General features: G+C 43.1%; 1 protein-coding gene and 1 long non-coding RNA gene across 4 annotated transcripts in view; both read right to left on the bottom strand.

Moving 5' to 3' along the window:
- The window catches only part of LOC133944825 (collagen alpha-1(XXVII) chain B-like), a 69,564-nt gene that overhangs the window by 41,476 nt on the left and 8,198 nt on the right, over nt 1-19,890 (bottom strand). The window contains exons 4-7 of the mRNA XM_062381987.1: nt 17,961-18,014; nt 13,300-13,353; nt 9,581-9,634; nt 9,422-9,475 (exon numbers count right to left, since the gene is read on the bottom strand). Coding sequence (XP_062237971.1) covers nt 9,422-9,475; nt 9,581-9,634; nt 13,300-13,353; nt 17,961-18,014 — 216 coding nt within the window. The remainder of the gene's footprint in view (nt 1-9,421; nt 9,476-9,580; nt 9,635-13,299; nt 13,354-17,960; nt 18,015-19,890) is intronic.
- Nucleotides 842-4,527, bottom strand: LOC133950739 (uncharacterized). 3 transcript variants are annotated; one of them, XR_009920411.1, is made up of 6 exons: nt 3,865-4,527; nt 3,267-3,449; nt 2,561-2,647; nt 1,705-1,852; nt 1,353-1,500; nt 842-1,117 (listed from the first exon to the last, which is right to left on the bottom strand). It is a non-coding gene; the product is annotated as an uncharacterized LOC133950739 (long non-coding RNA). The 3 variants fall into 3 exon arrangements; XR_009920412.1 differs by having other exon boundaries at nt 1,681-1,852; XR_009920410.1 differs by having other exon boundaries at nt 1,353-1,852.

Consider the following 19,890-nt stretch of genomic DNA (forward strand, 5'->3'; position numbering starts at 1 on the left):
CACATTAGGTTTCTCTTGAGCTCATTGAAATGACCTTCACATTCAACTCACTGTCACCTGAACCATACTGTTGTTTCTGTATCTACAGTGACTTTTAGGAAAACATGTATAAAGCAATGTATAAACAATAATACATCTTATTTATATAGAGCTTTTCAAGAAGTGCAAGTACTTCACTGAGGGACAGCTCATACAAACAATATATATGTCATAAATCCATGTGATGGGACAGCCTCACACTTGAATGTAAACCAATTGTAAAAAACATTTGCTTATACTGGAGATCTTTTAAATGAATGTCCCAGAAATGATTTCTGATAGAAAACCCCTGCCTCATTCATTGTAGTATTAATGTGTTTGAATAAGTCAGGCTGCTGATTACCAGCTACTGATTTGAGTCAAACATATATTGTTATCCTCTGTGTTCATTTCTTTAATGTTAAGAATGTTTCTCATAAGACCTTATCAGATGCATTGTGAAACATCTGGGTCACCTAAATTTTGTGTAAACAAGAGTGAACTCTTGACTAATGACGGTATGTATTTTGCACTGATACACAAACTTGATGTTACACATCTTAAACAATATGATATGGGTTGTCCCTAGACAACCAGACCTGTGTGCTTTCCTGTGACTATAAATGACTGGAACCTCAGATAAAGAAATTTATTTTCTGACTTCAATTACTGAGGCATTCTCTACAGAATGTTATGTGCCCATTCTACTTCAGATCCATTGAATCATTGTGTGTTTATGTTGCTTAAAGCAGAGCATTCACTGCTTTAATGTAATGTTATCTGACAATATCATGGTGTAGAAGTGCAAGGAAATACCAATATGTTATGATAAATGTCATTTATTGTTCAAAAACATTACATTAAGGCATCTGCTGGAAATGTTATGATCAACAATTCTCATGCAAATAAGACTTTAAAAACGCCACAAATAGTGTTTTGGAGAGGGGGGTTTCAGAGGGAGGGAGCAGCTCTGGAGAAAGGTCTGTCACTCCAGGTCTGCTGCTTGGTGTGATGGAGACATGAGGTTAGCATCAGGAGCGGAGGCTGCAGGAGGGACCGTGGAGCTGAGGCACACCTGTACTGCTTCTCTTGAGAAGAACTGAAGGACACACAAACAAACCATAGTGTTAAATTATGAAGATGGTTTCCTCCGATTTTTTTTTTTTAAACATAAACGTCAGACTGGCCGCTAAATCTGAAAATGCTGAAGCTAACAACTACCCAACAGCAAGCTAATGCCTTCCTAAGGCTGCCAGGGAGTAGCAAGAGTAGCCTTGTAGCAAGAGAGTGTAGCTAATCACAGCCCTCACAGTTCTTCATCAGTGGAGAAGTACCTCGCCATGTTTTCATCTTCAGAGGAGTCATCCAAAGACTGTGCTGCTGTTCCGGAATATGTCAGGCCCGCTGCACCCTGCTGGGCTTGAACTCTGAGCACGCAGAGTAGGCCCTCACGTCCCGTCTCAGTACATGCATCAGTCCTTCCTGAGAATATATGATAAAAAACAAAACGTCTCAATAGTGCGTTTGTACGTGTGTATGTATACATACACACGTATGCTTCCAGGGAAGCTACCCAACAGCAAGCTAATGCCTTCCTAAGGCTGCCAGGGAGTAGCAAGAGTAGCCTTGTAGCAAGAGAGTGTAGCTAATCACAGCCCTCACAGTTCTTCATCAGTGGAGAAGTACCTCGCCATGTTTTCATCTTCAGAGGAGTCATCCAAAGACTGTGCTGCTGTTCCGGAATATGTCAGGCCCGCTGCACCCTGCTGGGCTTGAACTCTGAGCACGCAGAGTAGGCCCTCACGTCCCGTCTCAGTACATGCATCAGTCCTTCCTGAGAATATATGATAAAAAACAAAACGTCTCAATAGTGCGTTTGTACGTGTGTATGTATACATACACACGTATGCTTCCAGGGAAGCATGATTGATGTATACATTCACATGTACAGGGCTTTCTTTTCTACAGAAATATTTTCCCTGAGTTGATGTCTCTGCTTATGCCATCTAGTATGTGAAACCAAAGATATCTTGGCATAACTGTATGTTTTCGGATTGTCTAACTGTGTATTTGTGTTAAAGTCAAAAGGTCAAGGCCACAGTGACCTCATCTTATGGTTTCAGTTGTCAAGAGACACAGTGTCATTTATACGAGAGAAAATATGTAGAAATATGTAGACGGACACTGCGATGATTAGCGGAGTCATACAACGCAGTGCGGTAATTCTAGTGTAGTTTTTTTTTAATAAATGGGTTATCTTTTTTTACAATCTACAAAAAGTTATCTATACATTTGGTCACAGAATGTTACACAAATAAATTGCCATTAAAGTTGGCATCTTGCTGTCTCGCAAGTCTGACGATGCATCTGAAGCGTCCATCAAGGGCGTTCTGCAGGTAATTTGGATTGTTTGTTTCTTGTGAAGAGGAGAATAACATGAATTCATACCAATATCAGTTTACAATCAAACCTTTTTGTGTTAACCTTGTGTAAACAGAGTCAAAGGACATTGTACAACGATGACACACATTTTCCACAGTACCTGTCATTCACTACTGAACTTCTGACACCCATTACTGGACTGTGTCTTCCTGTAGATTGGTGATGTTCGCAACGCTCTTTTCACAGTCTGTCAAAACAAAATTAGAGTTACAAATGTTAATGCCCCACAACCCATTGCCGATACGGTTGTATTTGCACACCACATCGGACCAAAACAAAACTGCAGTCTGTGAAACAAGCAGTTTTGGTAGATATAAGGGAAATGCTAATATTTCCACATGATACATATTCAGTCCCTTAAGCAAAATAACAATGATGGCAGGCCGCAACCTTGATGCCTTTGTCTACTTTGCTTACAGACTAGTTTGCGGAGTCTCGTGCTGCCGCCCCGTGACCGATACATCATCGCTCTTTTCTGAAACTAATGAAGGCAAATTCACACATGTAGACAGAAATAATCAGAATAAATTAAAAGGTGTAAAGATTGCTAACATTATGTTTGATGGGGGTCATCATTATACATAACAGAGGAAAACTTTGAACATGTATTCCTTAAATTGACTTGCCTTCCTGTGGAAAAAGTTGTTTTCCCAGTTAAACAATCACAGCAGGGAAGCATGATTGATCAAAATTCTTTCAGTGTGATATTAACTTGTATGTCAGCAAGCGTACTTTGGGGATTTTATAAAAATGTATATTTGGCATATTATATAAAATGGTGTTTCTGGTATGTAACTTAAAAGTACCTCTTTAATGGTAGGATCATTTCTCTCCCGCATCTTCCTCGTGGTACGTGGATGATGGTAGTGGGCTCAACCCGGCTTCTCTTTCTCTCCAGGCTGCCCTTCCTGCTCTTCATCAAGCAAAACAAAGTGTTCGGTCCAAGTTATTGACGTTAATGAAACTCCTGTACCTTCACTTGGATCGTCCTTGATTAAAAAACAGAACATAGGAATTGTTTTATAAAATGAATTGCAACTCCATAACATGGAAACATTATTGTCATATTGCATACTATACATTAAACCAAATTGATCTGATATTTTGGAGTAATGGTAGAGAAATACACTCCTTATTAATCTAAAGCATTCATATATCAAATTCATGTTTATATTTATATTGTAGCGTCCCTCAATGATGAGCTAAGCGTCTTGAACTGGTTTCAACAACCATGTATTCACCTCCCAGGTAGCACAGGCTACGGTGGGCCGTAGCATGTGGCTAACAATGGCGTATTAGCTGAAGATTAGCATTGTGTGTATCAACGGACTCCGCAACCGCTGTCTCAGCACTCGGACTGTAAACCTAGATCGTAACGATCTTTAAAAACAATAAACTACTCACCTGACAGAAGGAAGATGACATCGTTTGTCTTCCCAGCGCTCGGTGGTTACTACGCAGCCCCGAGTTAAAGAACCGGATGTTTACTAAAAGCCACACGTCAGTTCCGCTCGCCTGGTCCGTCCGTGGCGCAGTCGGTCCCCCTTCGGGATGAACGGTCTCGCAGGATCCTTCGCATTAGAGGTGTAATCTAGCCTCAAATATTAATATTATATAACGTGAATAACATTCACGATCACTGAGGGACACCACGCAGGGACGGTGATTTTAACAGCACGCTGCGCCGTGCTGGCATGGCAGCGTCATAGCAACCCTCATAGCAACGATAAAAACATTCGCGATAACTATTAAAATATTTATCATAAGCACGAACTGGCTGAAGACTGTGGAAGCAAAGAGCACATTTCTCGCTAGAAATGGTGTCAGAATGTATTTTTATGCCCAAACTAAGTTACAAAACTATATTTTTATCTGAGAGAACAAGGAATATCCGCCATGTTTTCCTCTCCGCAGACGGGAGCTTGTGAGTCACGTGACGTGAGAACACGCCAATGCAAAACAATGGGCTGACAAAATGTTACCATCTCACACTCTGAGAGGCCAGATTGTGAGATGGTAACGTCGTTCCAAGTGGACCAACGTTGCCACTGAACGTTTTCTGATGAGACTGGGTTGCACACACACATGCATGGGTCTCTTCTTAGTTTACAGAGCAGCACTGCTGACTGACTCCCCGGCAACTTCCCCATTACATCTTTACACATTTCCCACAGTGAGCGAGGTTTTCTCTGGCAGCGGACCAGCTGCGATCTCCGAGGAAGAGGGTCCATAAAGCCGGGGCGCAGGTCGCAGCTCGAACCGGCTGCTGGGACCAAAGCAGACAAGAGAACAAACCTCCGGCTTCAACTGCTCCAGATGATGGAACTTCGGTGTAATTTGAAGACAAAAGTGCGCTGTAAGGACTTTTTGGCTCACAGGCCCAGAGTATGATAAAAAAAAGAAGAAAAAAGACAAGCGAGTTAGGCACAGCTGAACACAGCTGCAAGCAATGAGGTGTCTGGTGGGTTTCAGCCGAGCCAAGCTGACTGCCTCGCTTTTATGAGCTGGATGCAAACCGCATTTTATTCAATTGCATGGCTGTCAGCAGTTCGGTGTCATCAAGTTTAACACTCAGAATCCTACCTGAGCTGATCGTCACAGGACAAACAGGAAACGAGGGTCTGATCGGATCAGTGCAGCCTCGGCCAGGACGTGTGTCCACACCCAGCAAACATCCACATTCACCATTAATCAGCAGGAGGAATATCAGCTTTTTCCCATGACTCCACACTCAATGACTCACATGGCGAGAAGAGGTCTTCCTTTCTTAACGCTGGAGTCCTCCCCACTGTACTTCGCTGAATGGAGGAAACCTTGAACGCTCCAGATGGTTTTTCAAAGTCGGGTGCCGAACAATTACATAACAGCTCGTTGGAGATCCCGCCAAGACATTATTGCACTATTGTTTCCCCTGAATGATGTGTGTGTGTTGCTGAGGAATAAAAGTTGCTTACAAAGGACTTCTCATTTTTCTAATTCGGATTTTTCTGTTATCCGAAACTGAACTTTACGCTGAACTCCCTCCGTCTTCACCACAGGGTATTTCTGACAGCAGGATTCAAAAGGCGTAGTGTGTCCAGTGTAATTTAAAAGTTGGCCCAGTCTGAGGATATATATTTTTTTCTGTCCACAACTTTTTACGACTTTGTTTTGTGGAGCTGAGGCCGTTGCAACACAATGTCAGGTAATTCAGCAGTGGCTCCCTTTCCCATTCTCGTTTCCTCCAAAAAGAAAAACGGTCGGTAATCCACGAGGAAATTAAATTCTATTTTATCTCCTTATTAATTGACTTCCTCCAGTGTTTCCCATTAATTACCTCGACTGTAGCCTCCTGCCTCAATCTAATTTGTCCTGCCACAGTTTTGTAATGAACGGAAACAATATTTGCACTTCTCATAAAAACTAAAAAAAGCTTCGGAGGTTTGTTGAATTATTGATGAAAACAATATAATTAATCTGCTCGTCAAGTTAACCGGCGGTAGCCAGATCCATTCAAGTCTGTCCAATAATGGAATGAATTATATTGATCTTCTCGTCAAATCTTATTTCTTATCTCCAGGTAGCTAACCCCTCCATCCACATGCCTGAAGCACTTCAAAATAAAGTTGACTTCACATTACGAACAGCTGTCACCATCTTGAGTCACGACACTAAGTTCTTGATTTATTGGATCAGAAAGTGACTTGAACCTGCCAAAGAACCGTGAGAATAGATTCAGCATATTGACAAGATACGAATCAGTCACTTAACAGCTGATACACCGTGAAACTAGGATTCTACTCAGTCAAGCACCCAAATTAAAGAACAGCCGAAGAGCTACGGCCACATTACGTTTCTCAGCTACTCAGTGGTGGTAGTTACAGTTTGTAGTTGTTGAAGTTGGTGCTTGATCTGTTACCTGAAAAATGGCTAAACCCCAAGGAAACCCAATTTAAATCCAGATCTTCATTACGCACAAAATTCCTTCACAAAATTGTGGATCCAATATGTTTTTAGATCAAGATCTGCACATACTTCTCTGAGAAATCTGCAAAAGTGTTGCCAAACTCCTTATTTCATAATGTTAAAAAGATTGAAAACTATACATTGGATCCATCCCTTGATCCAAAGTCTTATGAGTTCTAACGTCATTCCACCGGGTTCCGGATGCACTCAGCCATTAACAGTTGTGAATGGGTTCGGCTCATAACCTGCAGGTATCAGCAAGCGAGTCACTGAGTGTTTCTGTCTGCCTCAACTCTTGAGCACAACTCTTGTTGTGTGACGTCAGTTTCTGCTCTCAGAGTTAAGGTTGACTGTTCCTGCGTCAATGACAGTAGAGACGCTAGAGGAGGAAGAGACAATGTAAACACCATAAAACAAATGGTCTCCCTGTCAAGACTTTACAAGGCTGATGTTTAACATTAGCGCGGTAGACGATGAAAGAAAATAATACGAGTTTGAAAACAATCTGTTGAATTGCCACCCGATTCCACTGAGTCAGGAAAACGACACAGTTCCATTAACCAGATCCTGGGTCAGTCTGCCAACACTTGCAGGCAAACAGAACTTGGCGTAACACCAGTTCTCTCTGCACCACAGATACGATCTGATTCTCTGAGAAACACTGTCCTCATTTAAATCTTCGAGATTTCCTGCCTCTGAATAAATAGGGTGGTTTCCTCTCCATGCTAATCCTCAATTAATATCATGTACTTGGGTTTCAGAGCAGTCTTTGGTGGTTTCACTGCTGTTTCCAATGCTTCAGCCATGCTAACAAAATAAATGTGGGTGAAGTTTTTGGCGTTGAAACTGTTGTCGCCCTCTCCAGTGATGGGTTGACATGGAAGATTTTATGAGGCCTGCAAGTTGTTGGAATAAACCCATACCAGACAGCTAACAAACATTGTACTAGACCATAACTGCACGCATATCACAGCCCATGGCTCGATCCTCACAGCAGAGTGAAACTCTAACCGAACTGTGGTTTGAGGTTCATTTTCTGTCGGTGTCCTACAAACAAGTCCAGCCCCTGCGGAGACAAAACCTGATAAAGGATATTTATCTGCGTCACACGGCTCCATTGTTGCCCAAAAACGATCCACATTATTCCGAACCCCATGATACTCCCAATGAGTAATGGGCCCAACCTGCCATTATTCACCACTGACACTGGGTCGTCAGGTCAGACTCCGAAATCCATCGGTAGCATGAGGCGAAGGATTGTTTACATTATCCTGTTAGAGTGTGAAGTTTGACTTTCCTAGAAATCTCTCAGAAAAGTGACGACACTTACTATAAAGTATAGCATTAGCACACACGTGCAGGATGACATTTGATAGCAACATGTGTACATGAGTTACACAATGCACATGGGTGTTGTAGTTCATTTTGAGTCAATGCTGCGGCCATCCTGCTGGTGTATAATAATTCACACCTTCAGTAAAGAATCAATGAGTCTGGGCTCAGTGCCAGAGACAAGGTAAGGAAGTTCAAAAGCTATCGAGGGACAGACTGATAAATTGTTGGTGTTACCCAGGTTATTGTCTGTAGTTTTCAAAGCTACAGAGGTTCATTGAATGCATCACCTGAAGCAGGTGGTAGTTTACATGGCTTACAGAGGTCCCTTGAATGCATCACCTGCAAAATGGCAGCAGGTACAGATTGTTCTGAAGAATAAGATAAGATATTAAAAGATCACAGAGTTTTTGTAAGAGTTGAAGTGGAGAGGAAACTAACTTCTGACCAGCATGTGCATTAGGTTGGAGAAAAGGACATACAGCTGTTTGTGTGATGCAAAGCGATGAGGTCATGTCATCTTCTTGTTGTTGTAATTTGACAACATTATCATTTTGTTTCAGGACCCTTCATACCCTAACCCTGCCGTAAATCATCTGAACTCGCTGGTGCTCCAGACCTCAGATATTTACAATTCTCCCTGATTGTCTCCTTTGCCGTTGTAGGTCATAAGGAACCAGCAATGTTAAAATGAGACCATCTCAAAACCAGTTAAAAACTTAATTCTACATTTAAGTTGCTCATTAGGTCAAAAGAACAGTTAAAGAAAATATGCATTAGGAAAATGTCCAAAGACAAACAAGATTGAATGGAATGTTATCCAGATAGAGGCTTTTTTCACACTCTTTCCATAAATCAGTAAAAAAGAAATCAAACAAACCCGGTCACTATGCTCTTTGCCTGCTATGCAGAGTTGTGGCTGTGGTCCACTGGAGATGTGTAATTAGTGAGAGCAGGAGAGCAGAGTTTGGGAAAGGCCAAGGATAAAATGCACAAGGCCATGGAGAAAACGCTGCTAACCATCACTCCCTGTGTCGGGATCCCGGCTCAGCGGCATGCGAAGAAGTCAAATACTGCAGACGACCAATCCTGAGCGAGACCCGCGTACACAGGACTAACCCACATTCGTACGCTGTCCTACTTTTTTTGGAGCGCTGCTCTCTCCGGAGAGGGAATGACATAACATTCATTCGGAGGGAGAATTTACAACATGAGCTTCACCCAGTAAACCTCTGCTTTCCTCACTCTCACCGAGGAGGCCCTGCGATACTGGTGATGTAACATCCCAGCTATTCCATCCGTTAGTATTTCAGATCCCACGTGGGAGTCAGAACACAGGTGTGCGCCTTGATGCCTGCGTTATGTTCGGCCGCTTTCCAAACAAGAGCTCAAACATCCATGTTTGGCTGGAGCCTCTAAACATTGCAATTTCACAGACTGCCGTCTACAAAGGCAGCTCAGAGGGCCGGGGGTGTACGATTGATTTACAGATCATCCATACCCACAACTCCACTCCGTCATTTCCTCTCTGATTTATGTGTGACAACATTTGTTGCGGACAAAGCAGAACGGACAAAAAAACTCAGAATGTAAACTTTGACACATTTGGGACTGAGCCAGTCGGCTACTTTCTTTTTGGATTTGCAAAAGCACACAAACTTGTTTCCAAACGTGTGAGGCCTACCTTTCGTCCATCTTGGCCAGGCATTCCAGGAGGACCCACAACACCATACTCTCCCTGAAATGACAAATTAGGCCACCTATCAAAACAGCAACATATTTTACATGATTATGTCAAATAGAAAAGCAATTTCAAAAAAGGAAAAGGGGATAACATGCATACTTTTTCTCCTTTTGGGGTTTGACCAGGGGACAGTCCGTGATCTCCTTTTTGTCCCTGCAACCCATGAACAGAGAACATTTTTCTTTTTTTTACAGAGACACAAATAGAAACAAGATATTTCCTTGCCCGCGACCCAGCGTTCTCTGCATATTTGTTGCATTGCCGCAGCCCCTTCCAGAGAAGCCTGCACTTTGCATTCACACTATCAAAGAGTTATGACTTCAACCTACTTCTCGGTCGAGTGCGGCGGGTTTGTATTTACACAAACCTGCGCTCCATTTATGCCCTCCTGTTACTTGGTTTACACCAATGCAGAGAGAAGTGATGTGGGATGGGAGTGGACGTGAACATTCTTCTGCCTTTTCGGGCAGTGGGAGTCTTGTTATTGAATTCAGGGTCAGCATTTGATGTTCACTCATAGAATAGCTTCCTGGTAACGTGTCTCTTGAGTTAAATGTCAGAAGGAGGTCTAGACGTCTTCCAAAGAAACATGTAAAGAGAAATTTAAGCACTGTTTTGGAAATGCAAAAACAAACGGGATCAGTCGATTTCAAAAAGCTCTGATTTAATTTATTAAACTACTTTGCATGTGGAAATGAACCCAGCACTGTGACTCTCTTTGGTTAAATCTTCCAGTTGTATTCTCAAACCTCTTCTGCAAAAAGGCAACAGCACACTAGCAGGTCAGTCTTAAGTGGGAAAGAAGCACTCTGTTTTAAAGGAGACATATTCTGCTCAGACTCAGATTCATAATTGTGATGTGGGTTATTACTTGAAGAGGTTTACACGCTCCAATGTTCAGAAAACTCATCACTTTCCTCACTGTCCATCGCTGCAGCTCCTCTTTTCTCCTCTGTCTGAAACACTGAGTTTAAGATGCTGTCTCTTTAATGACCCAGTCTGCTGTGATTGGCCCGCTGGTACACTCCATTGTGAATAGTCAACTGTATAGAAAATGTCGGCCTCCGCCCATTTTTCACCTGGCTTTGTTAGCAGGTCAGACTTGCTTGCATTATACAAATATATGGCATTGTGACATCACCATTGTTGTCATTTAAGGAGCTTCTGTGTTTATTGTGCTGTAGAGGAACTCCCTTTACTTCTGACTTTGGGCTTTTTAACTTTGCAGAACTTTTACATGCATAAAAAACTGTATAACACACTAGAGGATTCGTCTTAACTGAGACAAAATGTCCCATCAGCTGTATTTCTGCTCATTTAGACCTGCATGTTAGCGTCAGCCACAACTTGGCAGGGATCGGTCTGTGGGAACTTTCTCCAGACTGATTTGTCTACAGTCTCCGGCCAAGAGCAACATACATACATGAACACTTTGTTTTTAAAGGTTTTCACCTTAACTAGAGTTTAATCTCAAAGTGAAGCTAAATTAGGGAATTTTCTCTGTAAGCACTTCTACCTTCCAGAGATTATACACATATTCCATGGCCTAATTCATTTTATTTTCAAGGCTAATGTTAGGCTACTTACAGTAATAAGTGATTGATAAGTTTCTTGTCTCAATTTATCTTCATTAAATCCGGACAAAGGGACGTGTTCAGAACAGAGTTCCGCGAACACAGAGGCAGTTTTCATGCAGCTGGGTCATTTTTCTTAAAACAGAGAACTGAGTCAGACCAGACTGTCTGCTGTGTGGGGTTTGTGCGTAAACGAGTCAAACCGAGCCAGGCCAGGTTTGGTTATGCTCCAGCCAACACATGTATGATATAAGAGCTTTGGTTTTCTTCTCTGGTTAAACCAGGCCAAAGCATGGTATCAATTATGTTTTTTGAAGCGCGAAGGCTGTGGAAAATGCTGAATTTCAGTGCATCTGATAGAATTGGGTAGAGGCATGAAATACCAGCAATTTTCTGTTTGATTCTAGCAAAGTCGAACATGCAGCCTCCATTATGATATCAGGCTGACACATTATGGAGCCGACCAACCCTCTCTGTTGACAGTTCAAACCAGCTGGAACGCAGACTGATGTCAAGTACTTGCAAATTAGTCACACAGACATAAAACTGCTGTTTTCTGCTGAATGGACACAAATGGCTTTGTGAGAAGGTGAGAAGCTGAAAACTACGATACAGACAATCACAAACAATCGCTGGAGGAACAAGAGACTGTCGCTCTTCCATTCTGCATTATTGTTTGAATAGCCTTGTTTAAGAAATATCAATATATAATGTCAAGGTTTTACATTTTTCCTCTTAGAAGAGGAAGTAATGGAATTGTTTAAGAGCAGTTCATTGTTCATTGTGATGAAGAAACTCAATACTCAGAGATTGAATTACATTGGAGGTAATGATTAAGGTAGTTGGTCAGTCAGTCGTGTTGTTGGTTGGTTTGTCAGCAGGAATACGTAAATATTACTGATACATAAGATAAACACTCAACAAGCACTTCATTAGGAGCACTGCACTTCTAGGGGGAAGGGGATAGGGGCTCCCTTTGCTTTCCAACTGCCTCCATTCAATTATGCATAGATTCCACAGGATGTAGAAGACATCCCCTCGAGATTCTCATTGCAAATTGTCGACAGATTTGTCGGCTGCACAGTCACGCTGCAAGTCTCCTGTTCTACCGCATCCCAAAAGTGTTCTATTGTTTTCAAACCTGAGGACCGTGGAGGCCGTTGAAGCACGATGAACTCATCGCCAGGCTCATAAAACCACTCTGAGAGGGGTTTTGCTGTGTGTCTCGGCGAATTATCCTGCTGAGAGTTGCCATTAGGGCATGGTAAATTGTGGCCATAAAGGGAAGCTCATGGTCAGCAACAATACCCAGATAGGCTGCAGCATTCAAATGATGATTCATTGATTAAGGCTGCCAAGAGAAAATTCCCACACCATTACACCACCACCACCACCACCCTGGACTGCTGACACATGGACCCATGGGTTGATACCCAACTCTGATGCTACCATCTGTGCACCTCGACAGAAATAATGATTCATTAGACCAGGCTACGTTTCTTTTCCCAGCTTGAACTGTCCAGTCTCGCCGGGTGTGTGTCCACCGCAGCCTCAGATTTCTGTTATTTGCTGACAAGACTGGAACCTGATGTGGTCTTCTGGTGGAGTAGCTCATCTGTCTCAGGTTTGGACATTCAGTCCATGCTATGCAACAGTTATCTGATTAACCTGTCAGCCTGTCCATTCTCCACTAGCCTCTGTCATCGAGGAGGCATTCTCCGTCGCCACTGGATCTATCTTTGTGTCTCTCAACAGTGTGAGTAAACTGCAGCAGTTTAGAGTTTCAGAAATACTCAAACCAGCTTGTCTGGCACCAACAATAATTCACGTTCTTTTTGATATTTAGCTGGATTATGTAAAATAATTGCACTGAATGCATTTCAACAAAACTTGCTGGAAGGGTGGGAAATGGGCCGTGAGAGGACTGGATACATTTAGGCAAAGAACCAGACAAAGGGGTTGATACAGACATTTTTTACTTTCTCTAAGATGAAGTGTCCATTGGACTTGATTAGTCCAAGATGACTTCTTTGAGGACTTCCTCATTAATTTATTGTGTTCTAGTGTTAATCAAACTATTTGAAGGGAAACAGGGTAGGTTTGGTTCAAGGCGAATTACTTTATCTCTTTGGCTTAAAAACTTAATAAATTATTCTAGGATCCACTTAATGTGCTGCACAGTATAGGTCTCATGTTCATTAGAAAAATTTGAGAGATAACATTGTTGATGCATCAATGCTGTACCTTCACTCCTGGAGAGCCAGGACGACCAGGGTTTCCATGTGGGCCGGGCGGACCCTGGAAACGGAGAGACACACACATAATTAGTGAAGACAGAGAAGGGTGGTCATCATCAGGGTCATTGAGCAGGTTTCCATTTCAGCAGCTAAAAGGGGGGGGGGGGGGGGTAGTGTTATGTATGAGGTATTCACAGATGTAAGCACATATTGTTCCTTTTCCACTGCCTGTGTTATGGGACAGCTCAGCAGTGCCCCAGGATCACCCTGTGTTTGTGTATAGATGCTCTGTGAGACGCTCTGTGTCTCTTGCCTGTCTTCCTGCCTGTCCCAAGTCCTGACATATGGATGTGATTTTCCTCATCCACACACTTTTCCACTGTTTTCTGGGTCCCCACAAAGTTAAGGCCACCATTCCTCAAATGCTTCATGCCAGAGCCAAGGTCATCTGTTATATACGTTAAATGTGCTTAGACGTAATTCATGAGGCCATCAGTGCCAATTGTTTTATCTGAATGGATCATCTCCTGCCGGTCTGGCCAGGTGGGTAAGATGTACAGGAGCAGAGAATGAGGAGACAGATTTTTTTTCTGTCTGGCTGAAAGGACTACAAATTAAAGCAAGCTGCAAAGACTGATTGTTTGGAGGAATAAAGCCGCAACTTCCTGAGGCATTCAGCAGAATATTCCTCAATTTAACTGCACACTTGAGTGGAGTGGGGTAGAACTGCTGAGCATGGAAAAATCTTCCCCCAGCAAAATCCAGAACGCAATGAAACATGTTCAGATGTCTTGAACAGGAAGCTACTGTATCTCCAGCCCATTCTTTCGAGTTATTCAGACTTTCCATGGAGCTGGAGGTGAAAGTGAGGGGTAGGATTACTCTGAGTCAAACAGTCGTTGGAGGCCAAGAGGTGTAAGTGTACGGCTGGGTGATCCAGCCGGTCTCTGTCTGTTACTTATCTGTGCTCTATTATCAGACTGTGGAGAGGGAGTCCAGCCTGGGCCCACCCCTCTTCCCTCAAACTGCCCAGACCTCTTCCCCCTCGCAGGCGCTTGCTGTTGGACATATGGAGACACTTACCAGAAGCTCATCTACAGATTTCCTCCTCCTCCTCTATTCAGAGCACCCCCCCCCCCCCTTTCCCTTGCTCAATATTAAAACGTATGGAAGTCATTACCTCCAGATAGGAAGCACGGGCAAGAGGAGACACAGAGAAATTGGGAGGTCAGGGCAGAATATTACAAATTGCATTCTTACAGTCCATAAGATGCCGATGACTCGGTGGGCGGATGTTATCCCGGTGGATAAGGGGAAGAATGAGTCACCTTGTTCATCTATCTTTACGTGGGTGATAAGGGGAATAAACCTCCTCTTTGCGTAATTATTGAAAAGCAAGAGAGCATTTAGATTTCACCGAGGAGTAAACACCAACATGCACAGGAGCAGGACTATAAACCCAGTTCTGCAGCATACACACAAACACAGCTGAGGCCTGCAGATGAAGGGCACCTGTATGCCGAAGCTGTGACCAGGTTTTACGATGTGAGTCGATGGCTTTTACAGGAGTCACACATGCAGTGCTACTGTTTTATAGATCATTAACCCAGAACAGAGCCGCTCACACCCTCTCTGGACTGCGCGGGCGGAAACACTGGTCCTTAGCATGGTGATTATTCAATATGATACACGCTCGGATAATAGTAATCCTGACTGACTGTTATTTCAATTGGCAAGAATTTTGGTGCAAAGCTACGTGTTGAATGCTTCTGATCATTGATCTGATTGAGACCACTGGAATGCTCATGTTTGAAAAGATTAAGTCATTATGGTTAGTCAAGTCTTTGCCCAGGATTGAACGATTTGTTTTGTTTGTTCGACGACAGATTTCCATGAAACCTGGTGAAAGGATGGGGCCAACAAAGGTCCCATTTATGGATCATTCATGGATCACATTTAGTGTTGTAATATTTATGAGTGTGTCCAATTAGGTGCGGATCGAAATTTTTTTTTTATTCTAGCCTGATTGATTGACAGATTGTTTCAGTGCAGAAAACTGTACCGTAGAGGTGATGTTTTATCTGTTCAAGTACTGTTGCTGCAGCAGGGAATTTAATTACATTGCCTTTTTTTTTTTAGGTAGTATCTGGAAGGTGGGCTTAAAATATACAGATGTATACAGAATTACTTCAATCCAGTATGTATTGATTCAATTAAAGCTTCTACAATTCATGCAAACTCAAAATCAGGGACATTGTTAGGATACCGGTCTGCATATGCTCGGTGTTACTGTCAGGAAGAATTCCTTGGTGATGAACTCTGATGAACTCTGTGTCACTGGCATCTGTGAAAACTCTGCCACCAGACTTCAACTCTCCCAATGTGCTCCCTGTTAGCTCAAGCGCAATAGTGGAGAAGTGTCTGTGTAACTAATAATAACGGAGAAAATGCTAATCAAGCTTCCGAGAGGCTGCTCATCGATCCGTACACGTGTGATTCATTTCGGAAGAGTCTGAATATGACAACATCCATAAATCAAATCTGTTTTCCACACCAATCAACCGGTGACAAATTCGGAGCTGAGTCTCCGTCGTCATACAGTGTCAACCCTCCCTTCAGTGATTATGCAAATGTTTTCAATTTCACAAAAACCCAGCATATAGTGGCTTGCACGCTGGTGGGTCTGTTCCTCTGCACAAAGCCTTCTTTGATCCACTCTCAAGCCTTCCCTCCGGGGCCGGGTGAACTCCAGCACTCTGCCGGGCTTATGGCAGTTTCGAGGAACGTTGACGCTCTCACATATCACAGATGCTGCTCAGTCGCAGCAGCGGCGGGGGCGGCGGGGGCGATGAGGCTTTCGGCTCAGTCAGACATGACACCTAGCCATCGCTGAGGTAAATCCCTAAAGGTGCCGGCACATTCCAGCTGCTGTGGAGAATTTACGATGAGTAAGCTTGCCCAAGTTTTCCCCAGAAAGACCACACAGTTCCTGCAACAGCAAATGTTTCACATCAGATCTCTTCCCCTGCGACTTCTCCCACATCTGGAATGAAAGAGAAACGTGAAGGACCTTCCCATGATCAGAGTCGCTCTGTGCTAGTCAGAAAATGCTGAGGAGAATAAATTCATCACACGTGTCCTTCACTTCTCGAGGCCTGTTGAACTTAATAAAACAATAGGAGGCTGTTGTCTTAATGTCACACACACACACACACACACACACACACACACAAACAACATTACAATTTGTTACTCTTCAGTGTGCACAACCCTCATCCACCAGCCGTGTTGAGGAACAGTAGGGAAACATAAACAACAGAGTGTAATGACTCTTTGAGCAGCTGGATGAGGAGAGTTACCGTTCATTAACTCCTATGTTATAAAAATAAAAATCTTCTAATGTGGGTTGTGCAGGTTTTTTCCCTGATCAGATCCACTTGAGAGTTGTGTGTGGGTTCCAGGTGTTTCTTCATCATTTGAACTATTGAGGAAAAAATATGACAGTTCAAGAAAACAATCAGTAAGAACCTGAACGGCTCCCTAAGGTTTTGTTGGAGTTTTTTTTGCTCTGAGGTCGACGTGGCCTGTGGTTGGGTCTCAAGAGCTTGATGATGAATGAACTCTATAGAGGCTGGTGCGCTACTGGATAGAGCTGCTGAGCTCCAGACAGGGTCTTAACTGGCTTTAATAAGATGGGGACAAAGCCCTCTTTCTTCCATGTTTAAAGAGATTGGATTCCCACAGCCCACCCCTCTGAGGCCCGACCGCAGTCTCACGGGCTGTGGCAGGTAGCTCACACACACACACACACACACACACACACACACACACACACACATGAGTGCTCTGCAGGGGATCTTCAACAGGAACTTTGCAACCCTCATTGCTATCTCTTCATTATTTCCAAGTTTGCAATCTCAGGAGAAGTTAAACTTCTTCTCCATTCATTTTCATAAAGGGGCTGATTAAAAGGGCACAGACATCAGTAGCATCAGTAACTGGGCAGAAGAAAGAAACCAAACTGTCACTTGGGATAAATCCTCTTCCAATGCCCCCCCCCCCCCCCCCCCCTTTTCTTAAATGTATTCTGAAAACATGAGCTTGAAATAACATCTGCTCTCACTCCTTGGTTCCATCAGGAGCTCCCAGTCGAGAGAGAAGGCTCCAGAACTGAGTTCAACACACTAGAGGCATTCACTCATTGTTAACATAGGACGTTTGCCTAATTTAAGCACTGCCGCTGTTCTCCTATATATAAATGCAGTGTATAAACGCTCGCGCAACCTTTTTCATGTCTGAGTAATTCCTACCGCATGTGTTCGATTAATTTCAAATTGGCAACCTGCAGGTTTGTAGCTTATGGTTGTTTGGTCTTCAGCTTTACAGATGGACTTTGGCAGTGGAGATGCACAGCTTGATCAAACCCTGAGCCAAAGCAAACTAACGTCTGGATGAATAATGCTCCCTGATCCAAAGATGTCACTGAGTGCTTGATCATGAATGCTCAAAGCCTGTCCCTGTCAGCGCACTCAGAGCGGTGTGATGGTACGATAATGCGGGATCAGACATGATTAGGGCATCATTCAGGCTTTGGAGGGGTTTAGAGAGACATCATTGAAACTATAGAAAGAGGGAACTAAAGTAAAGGTAAAGGGAAACTTGTCTCACCCTTGGGCCCCTCTTCCCTGGCTTTCCTGGCAACCCTGGAAGTCCTTGAAGTCCCTGAAAAGGAAAAAGATGAAGATGTCAGGGACAGAGTGAAGTCAATCCATAAACAGCGAGGATGAAGACTAGTTTCTGCCTTTTGTTGTGTCATTTCAAAGAAATCCTGAATAGACATGACAGTGTTCAGAATGAAGAAAGAGCAGATAAAAGACCCTTGAGGTCGATATTAAATCAGGAACAACATCTTAAGCTTCTCTGCAACTTTTAGCCAACGTCCATCAACAAGCACTCGGCCAGTGAGACGCTGGCAAACATGAAAATGTCTCGTTAGAGGCCGAAGCAGCCCTGTTATTCTTAAGCCAATATTATTTCCGTGCAAAATCACCACAGTGCCCGGTATGTGAGGCTGATTCGTTGTACTGGCAGCCTGTTCTACACTGGCCCAGGCACAGCCAATCACATTAATAATGGACATCAGCTAGCTTTAAAACAATTTCATACTTGGATTAGCAAAGCCAGGTCCCTCAATCTGAGGGACCTGGATTTGCCCGAGACGTCGATTGTTACTTCCTTTCCCATGGACCAGGACATTTAGAGAAAGAGGGAAAGGAGAGTATGCCTGATAAACTGGGCTTCTTTTATAATGTCAGATGTATAGATCAATTCCGTCTGACTTGGATGAGATCAATATGAAACTCTCTCAGCCAGCAGCCAACACTTTGAAAAGCCACAGGGAATATCAGCAAGATTTAGACTCACACCATTGCATCTTGGGAAATGTCATCACAGTGGACAGCTTTAAATACAGGTGATCAGACCCAAGACGCATAGAGGACACATGGATATGGAATTGATCATTAAATAAAGATGGAAGACAATAGAACTCTGCAAAAATGAAGCCAAATTATCTTTATCTCCCTCTAGTGGCTGGCTGCAGTATAGGTCACAAACCCCTCCTCCTTCTAGTATAAGGCCAAAGAAAACATTAAATAAATTTTGCTCAAAAAAGCGTGTCCATTCAGCAGTGTGTAGAAATGTGTACACAAACGTGTCCTGGGCCACTGACGTCCTTAAATACAAAATTATTTAATCAACAGTGTTCTCGTTTCATTTGCAACTGATCAGGCACGACAGTCAACAAACAGAAAACTACAGACGACCAGAGGATGTGAGATCTGATCGCATCACTCGAGTCATATTCCAAGTCCGAGTGTAAACTGACATACTTAGAGCCCGTCCACATGTGACTATATCGGCCCAAACCCATGTCAATACCAGGTGTGAACAGAACCTATGACCCTTAGGTTAGTCTACACACCTGATTCGCTCTGTAAACTGCAGCCGCTGTTGGAGTGAGAGCCAAGACTTGGCAAGATCTCACATCTGACATCTTTATAGAGTTTATACGGCTTATAAACTTTTCATGATATGCAACTCTGGCTCCAAGTCATAATTTCCCTTGAGGTTATTTTGTCACAGCTGTTCAAGTGTGATAGAAGCAAATAGGGATAGATTGGCGTTAATTACTTCTGTCTGATAGAACCGGTCTGACTGGCTTCAGGGAAATTCAGAGCTGTGGTTTCTAAAAACTTAACTTAACTTAAATATTTAAGTTATGTTAAAGTATTGGTCACAGCTGATCTAATACAAGGCAGAGACATCCTTTTAACAAAAGAGAGGTAGAAGAACAGTGCCTAGAAGGAGCACATAGTCCGCTGCAAATGCTGCTTTATAAATGTCAAATTCGAATACTTGGACTCTGCTCAGTGCCAAAGCTTCGTCCTGAACTCAGAAAGGTCAGCCTTCCCCTGCAGTCTTACGATGATCTAATTAAAATGATGAATGAATATCTCTTCACCAGTATCTTTTCATTTCTAATGCTTTGTCAGTGAAATCTACTGTACGTGGTGTGCATGCTGAATAGATTTCATGC

The sequence above is a fragment of the Platichthys flesus genome, chromosome 3 (genome assembly GCF_949316205.1).
Source record: "Platichthys flesus chromosome 3, fPlaFle2.1, whole genome shotgun sequence".
NCBI classification, from domain to species: Eukaryota; Metazoa; Chordata; class Actinopteri; order Pleuronectiformes; family Pleuronectidae; genus Platichthys; species Platichthys flesus.